Below are 18,130 nucleotides of genomic sequence, written 5' to 3' on the forward strand. Positions count from 1 at the left end.
CCACTTCCATAAATTAAATAAGGTCCTCATTTTGCACCCTATAAACTCTTTCAGGATGCTGTTAAGAGCAAGTGGAGTCTCACCAGGGGCCACTTCAAAGATCAGTTCCTCGTGTTCTTTAGAACAGTTTAAATGATCACGTGTGGAACTGCTGTTAGCAGTTTCACTGGGAATAATTTTTGAGTGCCTGTTACATGGAACATGCACTGTAGCATTTTCTCATGATTTCAGATTTTGCCGAGCACACTGACATTTATTGGTGCTCCAGAAACGCAAATGTTTTAATAACTTAATTCATTTCGCTCTTCTTGACATAATATTTAGATTCCACAATCCCTAAGTATTTGTCATATTTATAACCTCATGCACATGGATTTTTAAAATCCAGAATTTCTGGTATATTTTTTAAGTGGGTATGATTATGTGCAGACTACTGTGTGATAACAGGGCTGGAAATAATCCCAGCTTAGTTAAATAAGCGACATATGTCCTCGGATAACTTTCAAAATGTGTATCACTACTTCTCAAGTGTGCTTCTTTTTTTTTTTGGTGGGTGGGGAGGGAAGGCCTATGTTTCTCTATTTTCCTTTATGGTTTCTTTCAACAAATATTTATTGAGCACATACTATATGCCAAACACTTGGCAACAAGAAAAAACAGGCACCAGCCCTTATAGAAGTTATATTTCATAGACTTGAAAACTTCTTTTAGCAAAAACATAATTTTCTAAGTATCACATTGAAGTTTTGCATATCATATTGTGGTGGGCAAGGGGTTCCACAAAATAGCACCTTTTCAGATAGTCAACTTTATTTAAGAAATTCCCTTGAAAAGATAAATGCAAGTATACAAGGATATGTGGAGTTTTGTAGCCAATGGGGTTCCCAAAGGAGTTAAAATGGAATGTGTGCCCAATGTCATCATAAGAGTCTTATTAAATAAATATGAAAGCTTCTGAGATAAAAAGGTATGTATGTTTTCCATTGATGTGCTATACCAACGATGATAGGATTTGAGAAACTTCTAAAAAAGGAATTTTAAATGCCAAAATTTGATACTAAATTGTGAAGGTTAAAAAGATTATATTGCTCCATATTATTTTTTAATCATTAAAAGTAGTCTAGAATTTTACTTCTCTCAAGATAACTGTGAAAGTGGTTTCATTTTTGGTGGTTTATGGTTGTTCTTCTAAATTACAGAGAAGTAATCATGCAGAGACAAGTTTGGTTTGTTTTTTTTTTTTTTTTAACTAATCGCTGCTTTGCAGAGGTCACTGAAATTCTATTCATGTGTGGTCTTCGTGCAGCAAAGCAGGTATTGGTGAGGTCTTTGAAGGTCACCAAGGGCCAGTGACTGGAATTAACTGCCACATGGCTGTGGGCCCAATTGACTTTTCACACCTGTTTGTCACGTCATCATTTGACTGGACCGTCAAACTGTGGACCACAAAGGTAAGAATACCCTGATTTAAGATCTCAGGTAACACATAGGCAAAGAGGACAATTTTATTGTTCACAGCCTGCTGGTGAGCGCAGTCTGCCTCAGAGCTAAAAGCTCAGTTTCTCCATCCATTTTATTTATTTTAAAATATATAAGTAATACTTGAAAGCATTCTAAATGGGAAAAATCCCAACAGTTCAAATAATAATAAAATGGAAATCCTTCTTTGCTAACACTAATACACTAATCCTGCCCACAACATCCCCTCCTGTGCTACCATCTGAGCCCTCTCCCCAGAGGTGACGCTCTTGTAGCAGTTTAGTGTGGATTCTGTAAGCACTGACTTACATGCATATGTACTTATGGAAATATGACTTGAGACTTTGTGTTTTGGTTTGGGGGTTTGGGTTTTTTGTTTGTTTGTTTTTTGAGCCCTTGGTGGCTTTTAAGCTGGCAAATGGCACTGTATTAGTTGTGCTTTCAAAGGCAATTCTGACCATGTTTGATAGCCAAGAAAGGAACGACCATCTAAAAGAACGGCGCAGTAGTCCAGGGAATAAATGAAAGCAGCATAAACCAGTAGTTTGGGGTGGAAGGAAACAGATGGATTTGAGAACTGTTTATAAGGTACAGGCAACAGAAATTGGTGACTGATCTGATACAAAGATGGTGAGAGAGGGAGTCATCAGGAAAAAACCCAAGTTATGGCTAGAGCAACTAGCAATCTGTGCTCATCTATCAAGGCATTCACTGCATGGAGACATTAGAGGAAGGGTGCGTCGGCAAAGAGCATTGTGCGGGTTAAATTTAAGGTTCCTGGGCGGCACGATTCATGATCTCCATCAGACGGTTTGATATGTGGGACGGAAGCAGAGGGAGACCTCTCGGCTGCGGGTACGTACTTAGTAGCAGTCAGAATAGCAATCACAGAGCACCTGGGTGGCTCAATCAGTTAGGCATCTGACCGGCTCAGTCATGATTCCAGGGTTTGTGAGTTCAAGCCCTGCATTGGGACAGAGAGCCCACTTCAGATCCTCTGTCTCCCTCTCTCTCTGCCCCTCCTCTGCTTGTGCAGGTGTACTCTCTGTCTTTCAAAAATAAATAAACGTTAAAAAAAAAAAAAGAATAGCAATCATTATTATAGTCCAAGGAGTGTATTTTAAAAGAAATGCTAAGAGTAACAGGGAGCCTGGGTGACTCAGTCAGTTAAGCATCTGACTCTTGACTTTGGCTCAGGTCATGATCTCATGGTTTGTGGGTTTGAGCCCTGCATAGGGCATGGAGCATAGGGCTCCGTGCTGACAGTGCAGAACCTTCTTGGGATTATCTCTCTCTGCCTCTCCCCCCACTTGCATGCTCATGCTCTCTCCCTCTCTCTTTTACTCTCAAAGTAAATCATTTAAATAAACTTAAAAAAAATAAATGTGAAGAGCAGATCCAGAAAAACAGGACTGTTTAAGAACTAGAAAAGAAGATTAAAATAACACCAACCCTTGGGGCACCTGGGTTGCTCAGTCAGTTAAACATCTGACTTCACCTCAGGTCATGATCTTGCATTTCATGAGTTCGAGCCCCGCACTGGGCTCTATGCTGACAGCTCAGAGCCGGGAGCCTGCTTTGGAATCTGTGACTCCTTCTCTGTCTGCCCCTCCCCTGCTCATGCTCTGTCCCTCAAAAAATAAATGAACGTTAAAAAAGAAAAATTTTTAAAAGAGCACCAACCCAAGAAATAGGGGGAAAAATTATAACTTTGGGGTATTAATAGAGAAGAAGAGGACATAATTGGCCTCAACTGTAAGAAAAACAACTCACCTATAAGAGAAATTCAATTAAAACCAAGTTGAGAAACTTCTTTTCAGCTATCATACTGACAAAAATTCAAAAGCAATATAATCTGTGATAAGACAGAAAGAACCAGCCATTCTCATACATTGCTGGTGCAAATGGAAAATGGCACAACACTGGAGAGAAGAATTTGGTAATATATAAAAAATAATTCACCATGCATATTTGCTCATTGTTAGAGCAATTCCTGCTTCTAGGAATCTATGCCAAAGGTATACTAGCAAAAATAAGAAAAGACATCTGCAGAAGGAGATTCACTGAAAGGCTACTTTGAATAGCAACAGACTGGAAAGGACCCAAGAGTCCGTCAGTAGGGCTCAGGACAAATCAAAAGTAGTGAACATCCACACAAGAGAGAACCATTCAAGGAGAGGAAGAAATGCAGAAGGTTTCTTCATACTAGTATGGAGTGGTGCCTAGGATGTATTTTTAAATGAGAAAAGTAAGGTGGAGAAAAGTATAAATAGTACATTGTCATTGTTTAATATTTATACATGTTTAAGATGTTGGAATGATAGACATATATACACAAAATTATTACTCATAGGGAGGCAGGAGGCTGAAAGAAACAAAGAGAATAGCTATACTTTTTTTTTTTAAATACTGTGTACTTTTGGTTTGGGAACAATGTAAATATTTTTCATAATTACAAAATGAAATAAATTTTAAAAGTGTTTCCTAAAAAATGTGAAGTAACATGAAATGAATCACCCTTACTGTGGTTCAAATGGGAAGCAAACCCTTATAGTATGGAATGATTCAAAGTGACTTTAAAATCCTGTATTTTGACTCTACAGCCCGAAAAGGATATATTTTAAAGATAACAGGAACTCGATGAAAATTTTTAACTACTTTTCATACTCACATTGCTGGTGGTTGTATTGTTACTTTACTCTCATACCATTGTATTTGTATCATGAGATAAATGAAATGGCTGCATTTGTGTCATTGAAAAGTGATATCAGCTGGGTTGAAAGAAGATACAAATGCATGAATTGAGTAAAATCTCTGTAGTAATCCTGAAGACAGGTTGTATGCATCAGTAAAAACTTGTGGTGTATGTTACCTTTAAATCTAAAAAATATAGGGGCACCTGGGTGGCTCAGTCGGTTGAGCGTCTGACTTCAGCTCAGGTCATGATCTCACAGTCTGTGGGTTCGAGCCCCGTGTCGGGCTCTGTGCTGACAGCTCAGAGCCTGGAGCCTGTTTCAGATCCTGTGTCTCTCTCTTTCTCTGACCCTCCCCTGTTCATGCTCTCTCTCTGTCTCAAAAATAAATAAATGTTTAAAAAAAAACCTTTAAATCTAAAAAATACATATTCAAAGCTCTATTTACCAAAAAGGTCCAGAAACAATGAGCAATTCAATAGCAATGAGACTCCTGGTGTCCAGATTGTGCTCTCTAAATACCAGTTTCACTAAAAGAAACCAGAGATTCTAAAAGAAATTACTGATTCTAGATCTGGAGCAGGAAATGTATAAAATGAAGCTGGAATATTTCATCATAATAGAAATCAAGGAAGCTACCAAACACTGCATGTTTCTTGTCAAAGGTCTTAGCAGCCAATTTGAATAAGCTTCTGCTGTCCAAAGAATATCAATAAGGGTAATAGATTCATGAGTTCATAATAATACTGAAAAAAGGGGGAAAAAACCTCATTAGTCATATTTGGAGAATTTTAGGGGAACAAATTCAATATTTTGGAAATTAAAGAAAGAATCAATTATTTATTCTGAAAGATTTAAACATTTATTCTGTCTTTTCTATATGATTTGTATGTCAGGGCTACTAAACAATTGATAAAGTTATGTTCTAGAAATATTCCAGCTAATAGAGGAAGATAAGATTTGCTTATCACCACTCTGGAACCTCTAATGATTTAGGTAATGATTATTGCTGATAACATTATAAAAATAGAAACAACTTTCACAGTTATGGAAGTATAGAATACTTCTTTTGAAGTAGGTTTGTCCCCCAAATAAAATTCAAATCCTATCGATCCACCAGATCTCTAATTTAGAAGCAATTGGAGATAAATAAGCTAAATACTAAATAATACTACAGAGATGGAATCAGTCAAATCAAGGCTGTGGAGAAATCTATGGCACAGCTGATCTCCTTTCTGCAACATTTTCTTTGAAAACCTTTTTTTCAAAGAAAATAAAAGAAATGGAGGTGGAAACTATGTATCAAAACAAAATAGAACCAAACAATACTTGAGATGTTTCAACCAATCTTAAAATACTAATCCTGTATAGATCTTGATCCAGACAAGCAACCCTTTGAAAAAAGTGGAAGGTTATCAGGAAAATGGGAAAATTGACTATAACATTTGATGATATTTATGGATTATTATTTTTAGATGTGATAATTATATTTTGATCATCTTAAGTGTTTTTACCTTTTAGAGATGCACACTGAAATCTTACAAAAGAAATCACATGATGTAAGAAATTTGCTTCAAAATAATCAGTTGGGAAGGGAGAGCATGTGGATATAGATGAATAAAATTGCGACATATTGATAAGTATTGTAGCTGGATATTGATATTCTTCTATTTCTGAATGCATTTAAAATTTTCTATAGTAAAAAACTAAAAAAAAAAATAAAAGAGAAGGAATGACCAACAGTAACAAATACTTCATGGAAGTATTGTCAAGACTAAAATGCATCCATTGTATTTGGCAGCCTCACTGTGCCCATGGCAAGTACAGTTCCACTGGCATGTTGAGGATGGTACATGAATAACAAGGAGTTAAGGAGTGAGTGAGAAGGAAGGAAGCATTGAAGAAAACTCGAGAAGTTTGGCTATGAGGAGAGGAAGATGGGAGGTAGAGAGAGAGTTTTCCTTTTTTCTATTCTTTTTTTTTTTTTGAAGACCACAGAGACGCTTGAGGATGTTGCTGTTGTAGAATAGCCAGCAAAGAAAAAGAGTAGAAAACCTGCAAGTGTAAAACGGAGAAAGGGCCCTGAAGGTGTTGGGGTAAATGAGATGCATAGCATGGGCAACGGGTAATATTGATATTTGGGCAGTGGCATGTCATCTGTTGTAACAAAGGAACAGGAAAGGAAGGGGGTGAATACGCAAGTGCGTAGGTGTGATGAACAAAAGCAGAGGGAACCCTTCTGGGTTTTCTCAGTGAAGCAGGATGTGAGGTAGTCTGCTGAGTGGGAAGCCGAGGTGCTGAAGGGAGCAGGTTGCAGCTGGCCATGGGAGAGAAGAGGAAGAGCTGATTAAGGAAGCAAAGATGGACTCTGGGAGGTGTCATTCTAATTATAGTGGCATCGATCTTCAGGGCCGACTTCCTCCAAGAGAAATTAGCAGCAGAGATATGGATATGGATGAGGGGGACACTTAGTTGGATCCAGGGCCAAAGCTTTCCCAGAGTGCGATGGCGAGACAATAGAACATGAGATTGGAAATAAGGACAAGAGCATGTGTGATGTTAGAGGCTAAGGATTCTATGCTCTGGAGCTGAAGGGAAATGAAAACAGGAGAAGGTAAAAGAGCAAGGGGTCGGAAGCCCCTAGAAGATCAAAGAATAGGTATGAAGGAAGGAATTGAGTAAGAGAATTAGTAAAATAAGAGATAATTGTTAAAAAGTGGGATGTTTGGATTTAGTAATGAACGGCTGAAATAATTCCAAGTGGTAAAAACAAAACAAAACAAAGCAATAGCTCCAGGGTGTGGTCATATTGTAACTGAAGTCAAGCAGACGTGAAGTTCATTGGAGCTGAGGGGGTCTGACTGGGATAGAAAAGTACATAGCAAGCCCCATGCTAAAGTCACCTGTGAATTAGGAAGAGAGATCAGAAAAGGTAAGGATGATACAGAGAATGGCCTGAGCTTAAAAGAAGCAGGGCTTTTTATAGGACATCTACACCCTGGAGAGCAAATAAGAAGCTGACCCTCTCCCTCTTCTGAAATAGAATATCTAGTAATGAACACTTTCTCCTGGAGGACACAGCAGGGGCGGTGGTGAGCTTATGAGAGAAGCGGGGAGGGAGGTTCCCCTGAGACAGGAAGCAGAGGGAGCTTTCCATGAAAAGCCTGAAGATGGAGGCAAGTGAGCTCATCATGGAATGGGAGACATGGAGAGCATGGTGGAAACATCTAGAAAGGGGGAGAGCACTGAGTGGTTGGTGCAGGTAAAACAAGTACTAACAGAGATTTCTAGACAATGCTATGAGAATTTAGCAAAAATAGGGAGGGGAGATACAAAAAAAAGGAGCCTGGAATTCTGAACAGAATGCTAATTTTTGCAAATTCTAGTGAGGACAGCAAGCAAGAAGAAAAGATTAAAGTACATTGCATTGCCCACCCTCCACCTCCCCATCACACCAGATTTCATCATTAAACCACAGTCAGGGGAGGCTTCACATTGAAGCAGAAACTTTGTTGGGGCACTTTACCTGGCAAACAGAGGACAAGGCTGCATTCTAGCAGCTGAATCAACAAGAAGCCATTTTCATCTGAATGGTTAAAAGGTAGGGATCCACTCAGGAAATAAATGCGATGAACTAGAAAGATAGGTTTATACTTGGTTGTGTAGATTTATTTTTATTTTATAAATTATGGCAAGTCATTTTAGGACCAAATTAATCAAAACTTAATTCTAGGGAGTTTTCTATGGAAGATGAATTTGCAGGAACTGGGGGTGGTGGAGCAAGACCACCATTTACTGAGGTCATACAGTATGCCAGGCATTATGCTAAATATACTACATGCAATATATAGTCCATTAATTCCTCACAGTAAACTCATGAGTAGTTGCATTACTCCATTTTGTAGAAGAAGAAATAGACATAAGAGAGTTGAAATAACATCCCTGGTGTGCTCAATGAGAGCCTGGGGTATTCAAACCCAAATGAGTGTGACCCCCAAAGCTGTGATCTTTTCCACACCAGCATGCTAAGCCCAGAGACAGGACATCCAGTTTTAAGGCTAGTTTGACCATCCAGGTGAAAGTCAGAATTTTGGCAGTGGCAGCAATGGTGAGTTTGTGGAGAACACAAGTCTAAGAGAAAGAAGCAAGCAGATGTGACCAAGTGACTGGATTTGAGAGCAGAGTCAATGATGATTCTGATATTTCTGCCTTAGGCATCTGAGTAAAAGACTGATGGTGCCAGTGACATGAGATAAAAAATAGAGGAAGAGCAGGCTTACGCTGGGGGGCAGAAAATTAGCAGTCTGGGGCATGCTCCAGCTGAGGCACCTGGAAATTCCTAAAAGATAATGGAAAATACCGGAACTCAGGGTTAAGAGTGTAGGTAAAAATCTGCTTTGGTCTCAGGGTTGTGAGTTCAAGACCCACATTAGGCATAGAGCTTACGTTTTTAAAAAAATCTAGATATGGCAGTGATCAACCTATAGTCAGTCATTGATTCCAAGAGAAAATTAAGAAGAAAATGTCAATTGAAGAAGAGAGGGTGCAACGTGGGAACCACAACTGCTTCAGGAAGAGAAGGAATACATGGATGGAAAAGACAAGAAGAAGGTGACATTGACCTCAAGACAGACTGAGGCTGGTTGCAGAACAAGAAGAGCAGACAGGAGACAAGAAAACAAAGATCACTCTTTCAGACTAGGGGCCAGAACTGAAGGAGACAGAGTGGTGGCTAGCAGGAAAAGCCACGCCCACAAAGGACTTGGTTATTATGCTTTTTTTTTCTCCCAAGATTTTATTTATTTATGCTGACAGAGAGAGAGAGAACTAGCAAGGGACACGCAGAGGGAGAGGGGACAGAGGATCTGAAGGGGGCTCCATGCTAGCGTCAGAGAGCCTGATGAGGGGCTCAAACTCACAAACTGAGATCATGACTTGAGCCGAAGTCAGATGTTTAAACAACTGAGCCACCAAGGTGCCCCCAAGATTTTATTTAAATTCAAGTTAGTTAACATATAGTGTAGTATCAATTTCAGGAGTAGAATTTAGTGACTCATCACCCAGTGCTCATCCCAACAAGTGCCCTCCTTAATACCCATCATCCCTCTAGCCCATGCCCCCTCCCCCCTCCCACATCAACCCTCAGTTTGTTCTCTATCATTAACAGTCTTTTATGGTTGTCTTCCTCTCTGTTTTTATCTTATGGAGGAGCCAGTGAAAAGTGCAGATTGATAGTGAGTAGACTGAAAATTGAGAAGGATGATATCAGGTGCCAGTGTGCGGTTGGGGAGGGGAGTAGAGGCAGGACACTGCTGAGGCTGGAGAAAGATTGGATGGGTTTAGCTGAATGCAAGTGGAAGGCAGAGCAGAGAGAGAAGGTCCCTGTTCTCTGGTGAGGTCAGAGGTGTGCTCATCCACTGACGACTATGGGAAGTGGGATACGGTAGGGAGAGGAGGGGAGCTGCAGGTCATGTAAGAGAAGGGACAGCCCCCTGCCTCCAGAAGATGTCTGAATGGTACCAATTTGAGGACCAGCTGGGGCCAAATATCAAAGATGAATTTCATAGGTGATGTCTAATGCTCCCCCACCCCAGACATTCTGCATGTCTAGAGACACGCACAGAAGGAGCCAGCAATCTGTGTTTTAATAAGCCTCCAAGTGATCCCCATGCTGCCAGAATTTGAAGAGCCATGCTCTAATCCAATATGAATTTCGGTCTGAAACTCCCATACTACAGAGCTGGTGGGACAGTTCGTTTATTTTGAGGGGTCCTTTCTCCTCAGGGTTGTGTTAGGAAACTGGGGCGCTAGTTCAGGAGGCAGGGAGGAGAATGAAAATCATTGTCCCACTCCCCAAATCAGGTTTCCTGGTACAATTAACACCCTTCTTGTTCTGGTCAGAGATTTGTACTATGAATATATTTGAAACACCAAATTAGGGGCGCCTGGGTGGCGCAGTCGGTTAAGCGTCCGACTTCAGCCAGGTCACGATCTCGTGGTCCGTGAGTTCGAGCCCCGCGTCGGGCTCTGGGCTGATGGCTCAGAGCCTGGAGCCTGCTTCCGATTCTGTGTCTCCCTCTCTCTCTGCCCCTCCCCCGTTCATGCTCTGTCTCTCTCTGTCCCAAAAATAAATAAATGTTGAAAAAAAAATTAAAAAAATATATTAAAAAAAATTTAAAAAAAAGAAACACCAAATTAATCATAACCTCTTGTGATGAAGTCCTAGGAGCAATGGTTACACTTTATACTCTTGGCAACACCTGCTAGAGTCCTTTTCCTCTTCTTAATCTAAACATGTGTAAAATTTAAAGGAAATGGTAGCAACATCTAAAATTACTAGTTGCTTTTGCAAGACTTACTGAAACTTTCAGTCTTCATATAAAGGGCAAAGTGAAAATATTAACACTGTTCTGAAAATACTGGAAATTAAAAAAAAAAGAAAGAAAATACTGGATATCAAAGCTTTGAGGTTTTTTTTTTTCAATTCTTATTGACAATGAGAATTTTCAGATAGGTGGAGAACAGAGACAAAAATCAGATGGGTAATTATTTCTGGGATGCTTCTGACAATAATGGTTAACTTGGTAATCTTTATTTTATTTTATTTTTTTTTTTTTTTTTCTTTTTCTAATTTTTTTTTTTTTTTTTCTGAAATTTATTGACAAATTGGTTTCCATACAACACCCAGTGCTCATCCCAAAAGGTGCCCTCCTCAATACCCATCACCCACCCTCTCCTCCCTCCCACCCCCCATCAACCCTCAGTTTGTTCTCAGTTTTTAACAGTCTCTTATGCTTTGGCTCTCTCCCATTCTAACCTCTTTTTTTTTTTTTTTCCTTCCCCTCCCCCATGGGTTCCTGTTAAGTTTCTCAGGATCCACATAAGAGTGAGACCATATGGTATCTGTCTTTCTCTGTATGGCTTATTTCACTTAGCATCACACTCTCCAGTTCCATCCACGTTGCTACAAAAGGCCATATTTCATTTTTTCTCATTGCCATGTAATATTCCATTGTGTATATAAACCACAATTTCTTTATCCATTCATCAGTTGATGGACATTTAGGCTCTTTCCATAATTTGGCTATTGTTGAGAGTGCTGCTATGAACATTGGGGTACAAGTGGCCCTATGCATCAGTGCTCCTGTATCCCTTGGATAAATTCCTAGCAGTGCTATTGCTGGGTCATAGGGTAGGTCTATTTTTAATTTTCTGAGGAACCTCCACACTGCTTTCCAGAGCGGCTGCACCAATTTGCATTCCCACCAACAGTGCAAGAGGGTTCCCGTTTCTCCACATCCTCTCCAGCATCTATAGTCTCCTGATTTGTTCATTTTGGCCACTCTGACTGGCGTGAGGTGATACCTGAGTGTGGTTTTGATTTGTATTTCCCTGATAAGGAGCGACGCTGAACATCTTTTCATGTGTCTGTTGGCCATCCGGATGTCTTCTTTAGAGAAGTGTCTATTCATGTTTTCTGCCCATTTCTTCACTGGGTTATTTGTTTTTCGGGTGTGGAGTTTGGTGAGCTCTTTATAGATTTTGGATACTAGCCCTTTGTCCGATATGTCATTTGCAAATATCTTTTCCCATTCCGTTGGTTGCCTTTTAGTTTTGTTGGTTGTTTCCTTTGCTGTGCAGAAGCTTTTTATCTTCATAAGGTCCCAGTAATTCACTTTTGCTTTTAATTCCCTTGCCTTTGGGGATGTGTCGAGTAAGAGATTGCTACGGCTGAGGTCAGAGAGGTCTTTTCCTGCTTTCTCCTCTAAGGTTTTGATGGTTTCCTGTCTCACATTGAGGTCCTTTATCCATTTTGAGTTTATTTTTGTGAATGGTGTGAGAAAGTGGTCTAGTTTCAACCTTCTGCATGTTGCTGTCCAGTTCTCCCAGCACCATTTGTTAAAGAGGCTGTCTTTTTTCCATTGGATGTTCTTTCCTGCTTTGTCAAAGATGAGTTGGCCATACGTTTGTGGGTCTAGTTCTGGGGTTTCTATTCTATTCCATTGGTCTATGTGTCTGTTTTGGTGCCAATACCATGCTGTCTTGATGATGACAGCTTTGTAGTAGAGGCTAAAGTCTGGGATTGTGATGCCTCCTGCTTTGGTCTTCTTCTTCAAAATTCCTTTGGCTATTCGGGGCCTTTTGTGGTTCCATATGAATTTTAGGATTGCTTGTTCTAGTTTCGAGAAGAATGCTGGTGCAATTTTGATTGGGATTGCATTGAATGTGTAGATAGCTTTGGGTAGTGTTGACATTTTGACAATATTTATTTTTCCAATCCATGAGCAGGGAATGTCTTTCCATTTCTTTAAATCTTCTTCAATTTCCTTCAGAAGCTTTCTATAGTTTTCAGCATACAGATCCTTTACATCTTTGGTTAGATTTATTCCTAGGTATTTTATGCTTCTTGGTGCAATTGTGAATGGGATCAGTTTCTTTATTTGTCTTTCTGTTGCTTCATTGTTAGTGTATAAGAATGCAACTGATTTCTGTACATTGATTTTGTAGCCTGCAACTTTGCTGAATTCCTGTATCAGTTCTAGCAGACTTTTGGTGGAGTCTATCGGATTTTCCATGTATAATATCATGTCATCTGCAAAAAGCGAAAGCTTGACTTCATCTTTGCCAATTTTGATGCCTTTGATTTCCTTTTGTTGTCTGATTGCTGATGCTAGAACTTCCAGCACTATGTTAAACAGCAGCGGTGAGAGTGGGCATCCTTGTCGTGTTCCTGATCTCAGGGAAAAAGCTTTCAGTTTTTCCCCGTTGAGGATGATGTTAGCTGTGGGCTTTTCATAAATGGCTTTTATGATCTTTAAGTATGTTCCTTCTATCCCGACTTTCTCAAGGGTTTTTATTAAGAAAGGGTGCTGGATTTTGTCGAAGGCCTTTTCTGCATCGATTGACAGGATCATATGGTTCTTCTCTCTTTTTTTGTTAATGTGATGTATCACGTTGATTGATTTGCGAATGTTGAACCAGCCCTGCATCCCAGGAATGAATCCCACTTGATCATGGTGAATAATTCTTTTTATATGCCGTTGAATTCGATTTGCTAGTATCTTATTGAGAATTTTTGCATCCATATTCATCAGGGATATTGGCCTGTAGTTCTCTTTTTTTACTGGGTCTCTGTCTGGTTTAGGAATCAAAGTAATACTGGCTTCATAGAATGAGTCTGGAAGTTTTCCTTCCCTTTCTATTTCTTGGAATAGCTTGAGAAGGATAGGTATTATCTCTGCTTTAAACGTCTGGTAGAACTCCCCTGGGAAGCCATCTGGTCCTGGACTCTTATTTGTTGGGAGATTTTTGATAACCGATTCAATTTCTTCGCTGGTTATGGGTCTGTTCAAGCTTTCTATTTCCTCCTGATTGAGTTTCGGAAGCGTGTGGGTGTTCAGGAATTCGTCCATTTCTTCCAGGTTGTCCAATTTGTTGGCATATAAGTTTTCATAGTATTCCCTGATAATTGTTTGTATCTCTGAGGGATTGGTTGTAATAATTCCATTTTCATTCATGATTTTATCTATTTGGGTCATCTCCCTTTTCTTTTTGAGAAGCCTGGCTAGAGGTTTGTCAATTTTGTTTATTTTTTCAAAAAACCAACTCTTGGTTTCGTTGATCTGCTCTACAGTTTTTTTAGTTTCTATATTGTTTATTTCTGCTCTGATCTTTATTATTTCTCTTCTTCTGCTGGGCTTAGGCTGCCTTTGCTGTTCTGCTTCTAGTTCCTTTAGGTGTGCTGTTAGATTTTGTATTTGGGATTTTTCTTGTTTCTTGAGATAGGCCTGGATTGCAATGTATTTTCCTCTCAGGACTGCCTTTGCTGCGTCCCAAAGCGTTTGGATTGTTGTATTTTCATTTTCGTTTGTTTCCATATATTTTTTAATTTCTTCTCTAATTGCCTGGTTGACCCACTCATTCGTTAGTAGGGTGTTCTTTAACCTCCATGCTTTTGGAGGTTTTCCAGACTTTTTCCTGTGGTTGATTTCAAGCTTCATGGCATTGTGGTCTGAAAGTAAGCATGGTATAATTTCAATTCTTGTAAACTTATGAAGGGCTGTTTTGTGACCCAGTATATGATCTATCTTGGAGAATGTTCCATGTGCACTCGAGAAGAAAGTATATTCTGTTGCTTTGGGATGCAGAGTTCTAAATATATCTGTCAAGTCCATCTCATCCAATGTCTCATTCAGGGCCCTTGTTTCTTTATTGACCGTGTGTCTAGATGATCTATCCATTTCTGTAAGTGGTGTATTAAAGTCCCCTGCAATTACCACATTCTTGTCAATAAGTTTGCTTATGTTTATGAGTAATTGTTTTATATATTTGGGGGCTCCGGTATTCGGTGCATAGACATTGATAATTGTTAGCTCTTCCTGATGGATAGACCCTGTAACTATTATATAATGTCCTTCTTCATCTCTTGTTACAGCCTTTAATTTAAAGTCTAGTTTGTCTGATATAAGTATGGCTACTCCAGCTTTCTTTTGGCTTCCAGTCGCATGATAAATAGTTCTCCATCCCCTCACTCTCAATCTAAAGGTGTCCTCAGGTCTAAAATGAGTCTCTTGTAGACAGCAAATAGATGGGTCTTGTTTTTTTATCCATTCTGATACCCTATGTCTTTTGGTTGGCGCATTTAATCCATTTACATTCAGTGTTATTATAGAAAGATATGGGTTTAGAGTCATTGTGATGTCTGTATGTTTTATGCTTATAGTGATGTCTCTGGGACTTTGTCTCACAGGGTCCCCCTTAGGATTTCTTGTAGGGCTGGTTTAGTGGTGACAAATTCCTTCAGTTTTTGTTTGTTTGGGAAGACCTTTATCTCTCCTTCTATTCTAAATGACAGACTTGCTGGATAAAGGATTCTTGGCTGCATATTTTTTCTGTCTAGCACCCTGAAAATCTCTTGCCAATTCTTTCTGGCCTGCCAAGTTTCAAAAGAGAGATCAGTCACGAGTCTTATAGGTCTCCCTTTATATGTGAGGGCACGTTTACCCCTTGCTGCTTTCAGAATTTTCTCTTTATCCTTGTATTTTGCCAGTTTCACTATGATATGTCGTGCAGAAGATCGATTCAAGTTACGTCTGAAGGGAGTTCTCTGTGCCTCTTGGATTTCAATGCCTTTTTCCTTCCCCAGTTCAGGGAAGTTCTCAGCTATGATTTCTTCAAGTACCCCTTCAGCACCTTTCCCTCTCTCTTCCTCCTCTGGGATACCAATTATGCGTATATTATTTCTTTTTAGTGTATCACTTAATTCTCTAATTTTCCCCTCATACTCCTGGATTTTTTTATCTCTCTTTTTCTCAGCTTCCTCTTTTTCCATAACTTTATCTTCTAGTTCACCTATTCTCTCCTCTGCCTCTTCAAGCCGAGCTGTGGTGGTTTCCATTTTGTTATGCATTTCGTTTAAAGCGTTTTTCAGCTCCTCGTGACTGTTCCTTAGTCCCTTGATCTCTGTAGCAAGAGATTCTCTGCTGTCCTGTATACTGTTTTCAAGCCCAGCGATTAATTTTATGACTATTATTCTAAATTCACTTTCTGTTATATTATTTAAATCCTTTTTGATCAGCTCATTAGCTGTTGTTATTTCCTGGAGATTCTTCTGAGGGGAGTTCTTCCGCTTGGTCATTTTGGATAGTCCCTGGCGTGGTGAGGACCTGCAGGGCACTTCCCCTGTGCTGTGGTGTATACCTGGAGTTGGTGGGCGGGGCCGCAGTCAGACCTGATGTCTGCCCCCAGCCCACCGCTGGGGCCACAGTCAGACTGGTGTGTGCCTTCTCTTCCCCTCTCCTAGGGGAGGGATTCACTGTGGGGTGGTGTGGCTCGTCTGGGCTACTTGCACCCTGCCAGGCTTGTGATGCTGGGGATCTGGCGTATTAGCTGGGGTGGGTAGGCAAGGTGCTCGGGGGCAGGAGGGGCAGGCTTAGATCGCTTCTCCTTAGGTGATCCACTTCAGGAGGGGCCCTGTGGCAGCGGGAGGGAGTCAGATCCGCTGCTGGAGGTTTGGCTCCGCAGAAGCGCAGAGTTGGGTGTTTGCGCGGAGCGGAGCGAGCAAGTTCCCTGGCAGGAACCGGTTCCCTTTGGGATTTCGGCTGGGGGATGGGCGGGGGAAATGGCGCTGGCGAGCGCCTTTGTTCCCCACCAAACTGAGCTCTGTTGTCAGGGGGCTCAGCAGCTCTCCCTCCCTTTGTCCTCCAGCCTTCCCGCTTTCCGAGCAGAGCTGTTAATTTCTGACCTCCTAGACGCTAAGTCGCGCTTGCTGTCGGAACACAGTCCGCCCGGCCCCTCCGCTTTTGCAAGCCCGACTCGGGGGCTCTGCTTGGCCGGCGAGCCGCCCCTCCGCCCCGGCTCCCTCCCGCCAGTCCGTGGAGCGCGCACCGCCTCGCCGCCCTTCCTACCCTCTTCCGTGGGCCTCTCGTCTGCGTTTGGCTCCGGCGACTCTGTTCTGCTAATCCTCTGGCGGTTTTCTGGGTTATTTAGGCAGGTGTAGATGGAATCTAAGTGATCAGCAGGACGTGCGGTGAGCCCAGCGTCCTCCTAAGCCGCCATCTTGCCGCAACTCCGGTAATCTTTATTTTAAACTCATTGTGCAACTTGGAGTCATTTGATCATTTAAACAAAGGTGAAGAAGGTTTTGGCCACTGATAATCAAGTTAGTGATCCCCTCACACTTAAAATTATGTCCCAGTCCTTTTGGACAGCTATAACCAAATACCCAGGCTGGGCAGTTTCTAAACAACAGGAATATATTTCAGTCAGTTCTGGAGGCTGGGAATCCCAGGATCAAGATGCCAGCATGGTCATGTTCCAGTGAAGTCCCTCTTCCTGGTTCACAGACAGCACTTCCTTGTGTATCCTCAAATGGCAGAGGGGCTAGGGAGCACGGTGGGGTCTCTTTTATAAGGGCACCAATCCTGCTCATGAGGTACCACCCTTATGGCTTCAGTATATCCCAAAGTTCCCTACCTTCTAATACCATCACATTGGAGATTAGGATTTCAACATATGAATTTTGGAGAGAACACAAACATTCAGAACATAGCAAGTTGCAAATTGAATAACATAAAAAAGAATCCTTCAGATGGTAGAAAGAGTTGATGCTAAGAAATAAGACTTTGAACCAGTCAGGAGTAAAATTTTAAAAGTAGCTGCAATATAATACTTTGTGTGTAAAAATAAGCATAGCTCAAAGATAACCCCCCAAAAAGCTTTTTTTTAGTTTATTTATTTAATTTGACAGAGAGAAAGAGAATGAGCTGGGGAGGGAGGGAGGGAGAGAGAGAGAGAGAGAGAGAGAGAGAGAGAATCCCAAGCAGGCTCTGTGCTCCTGGTGCAGAGCCTGACATGAGGCTTGAACTCATAAAACTGCAAAATCATGACCTGAGCCAAAGTCAAGAGTCAGACACCTAACCGACTGAGCCACCCAGGCACCCCCACACATGCATTTCATATATTCTACTACCAAGAATTCACATTTCTAACACAAATATAAAATATTAGGACAGAACATCTGTATTCCAGGGGAGAACGTCACACTGCAATTAGCACACTGAGCAAAATGCATGCAATCTTGAGGCTTGCAGCAAAGTTCATATCCACTCACTCTGCATAAGTAATGTGATTGCCAAAGAGACAGTAGCACTTCACACATTTTTAGACAGAGAGAAGCTATGACTTCAAAGATCAAGACCAAAACATAAAATTTCTGTACATAGGATTTCAGAAATACTGTAGTTTAATGGAAAAGCTTATTTGGAGAAAATGCTAGTCATTGCCAATCCTCTTTGTGATTTGAAAAATTAATATTACTGTGAACTTTATATATGGTTTCATTTAAATTTCCCATGAAGATCGTACAGGTTGAATTTATGAACTGGGAAAGGCTAAAGGAAAGACATAATACTGTATATTTTGGGGACATTTGGGCTTCTGAGCAGTTCCCAAAAGAG

General features: G+C 40.7%; 1 protein-coding gene across 4 annotated transcripts in view; it reads left to right on the forward strand.

Moving 5' to 3' along the window:
- The window catches only part of DYNC1I1 (dynein cytoplasmic 1 intermediate chain 1), a 319,773-nt gene that overhangs the window by 251,125 nt on the left and 50,518 nt on the right, over positions 1-18,130 (forward strand). For all 4 annotated transcript variants that reach the window (XM_043588924.1, XM_043588927.1, XM_043588926.1 and 1 more), the window contains one exon: positions 1,307-1,451. In XM_043588924.1, coding sequence (XP_043444859.1) covers positions 1,307-1,451 — 145 coding nt within the window. The remainder of the gene's footprint in view (positions 1-1,306; positions 1,452-18,130) is intronic.

Source organism: Prionailurus bengalensis, chromosome A2, assembly GCF_016509475.1.
Source record: "Prionailurus bengalensis isolate Pbe53 chromosome A2, Fcat_Pben_1.1_paternal_pri, whole genome shotgun sequence".
Taxonomy (NCBI): domain Eukaryota; kingdom Metazoa; phylum Chordata; class Mammalia; order Carnivora; family Felidae; genus Prionailurus; species Prionailurus bengalensis.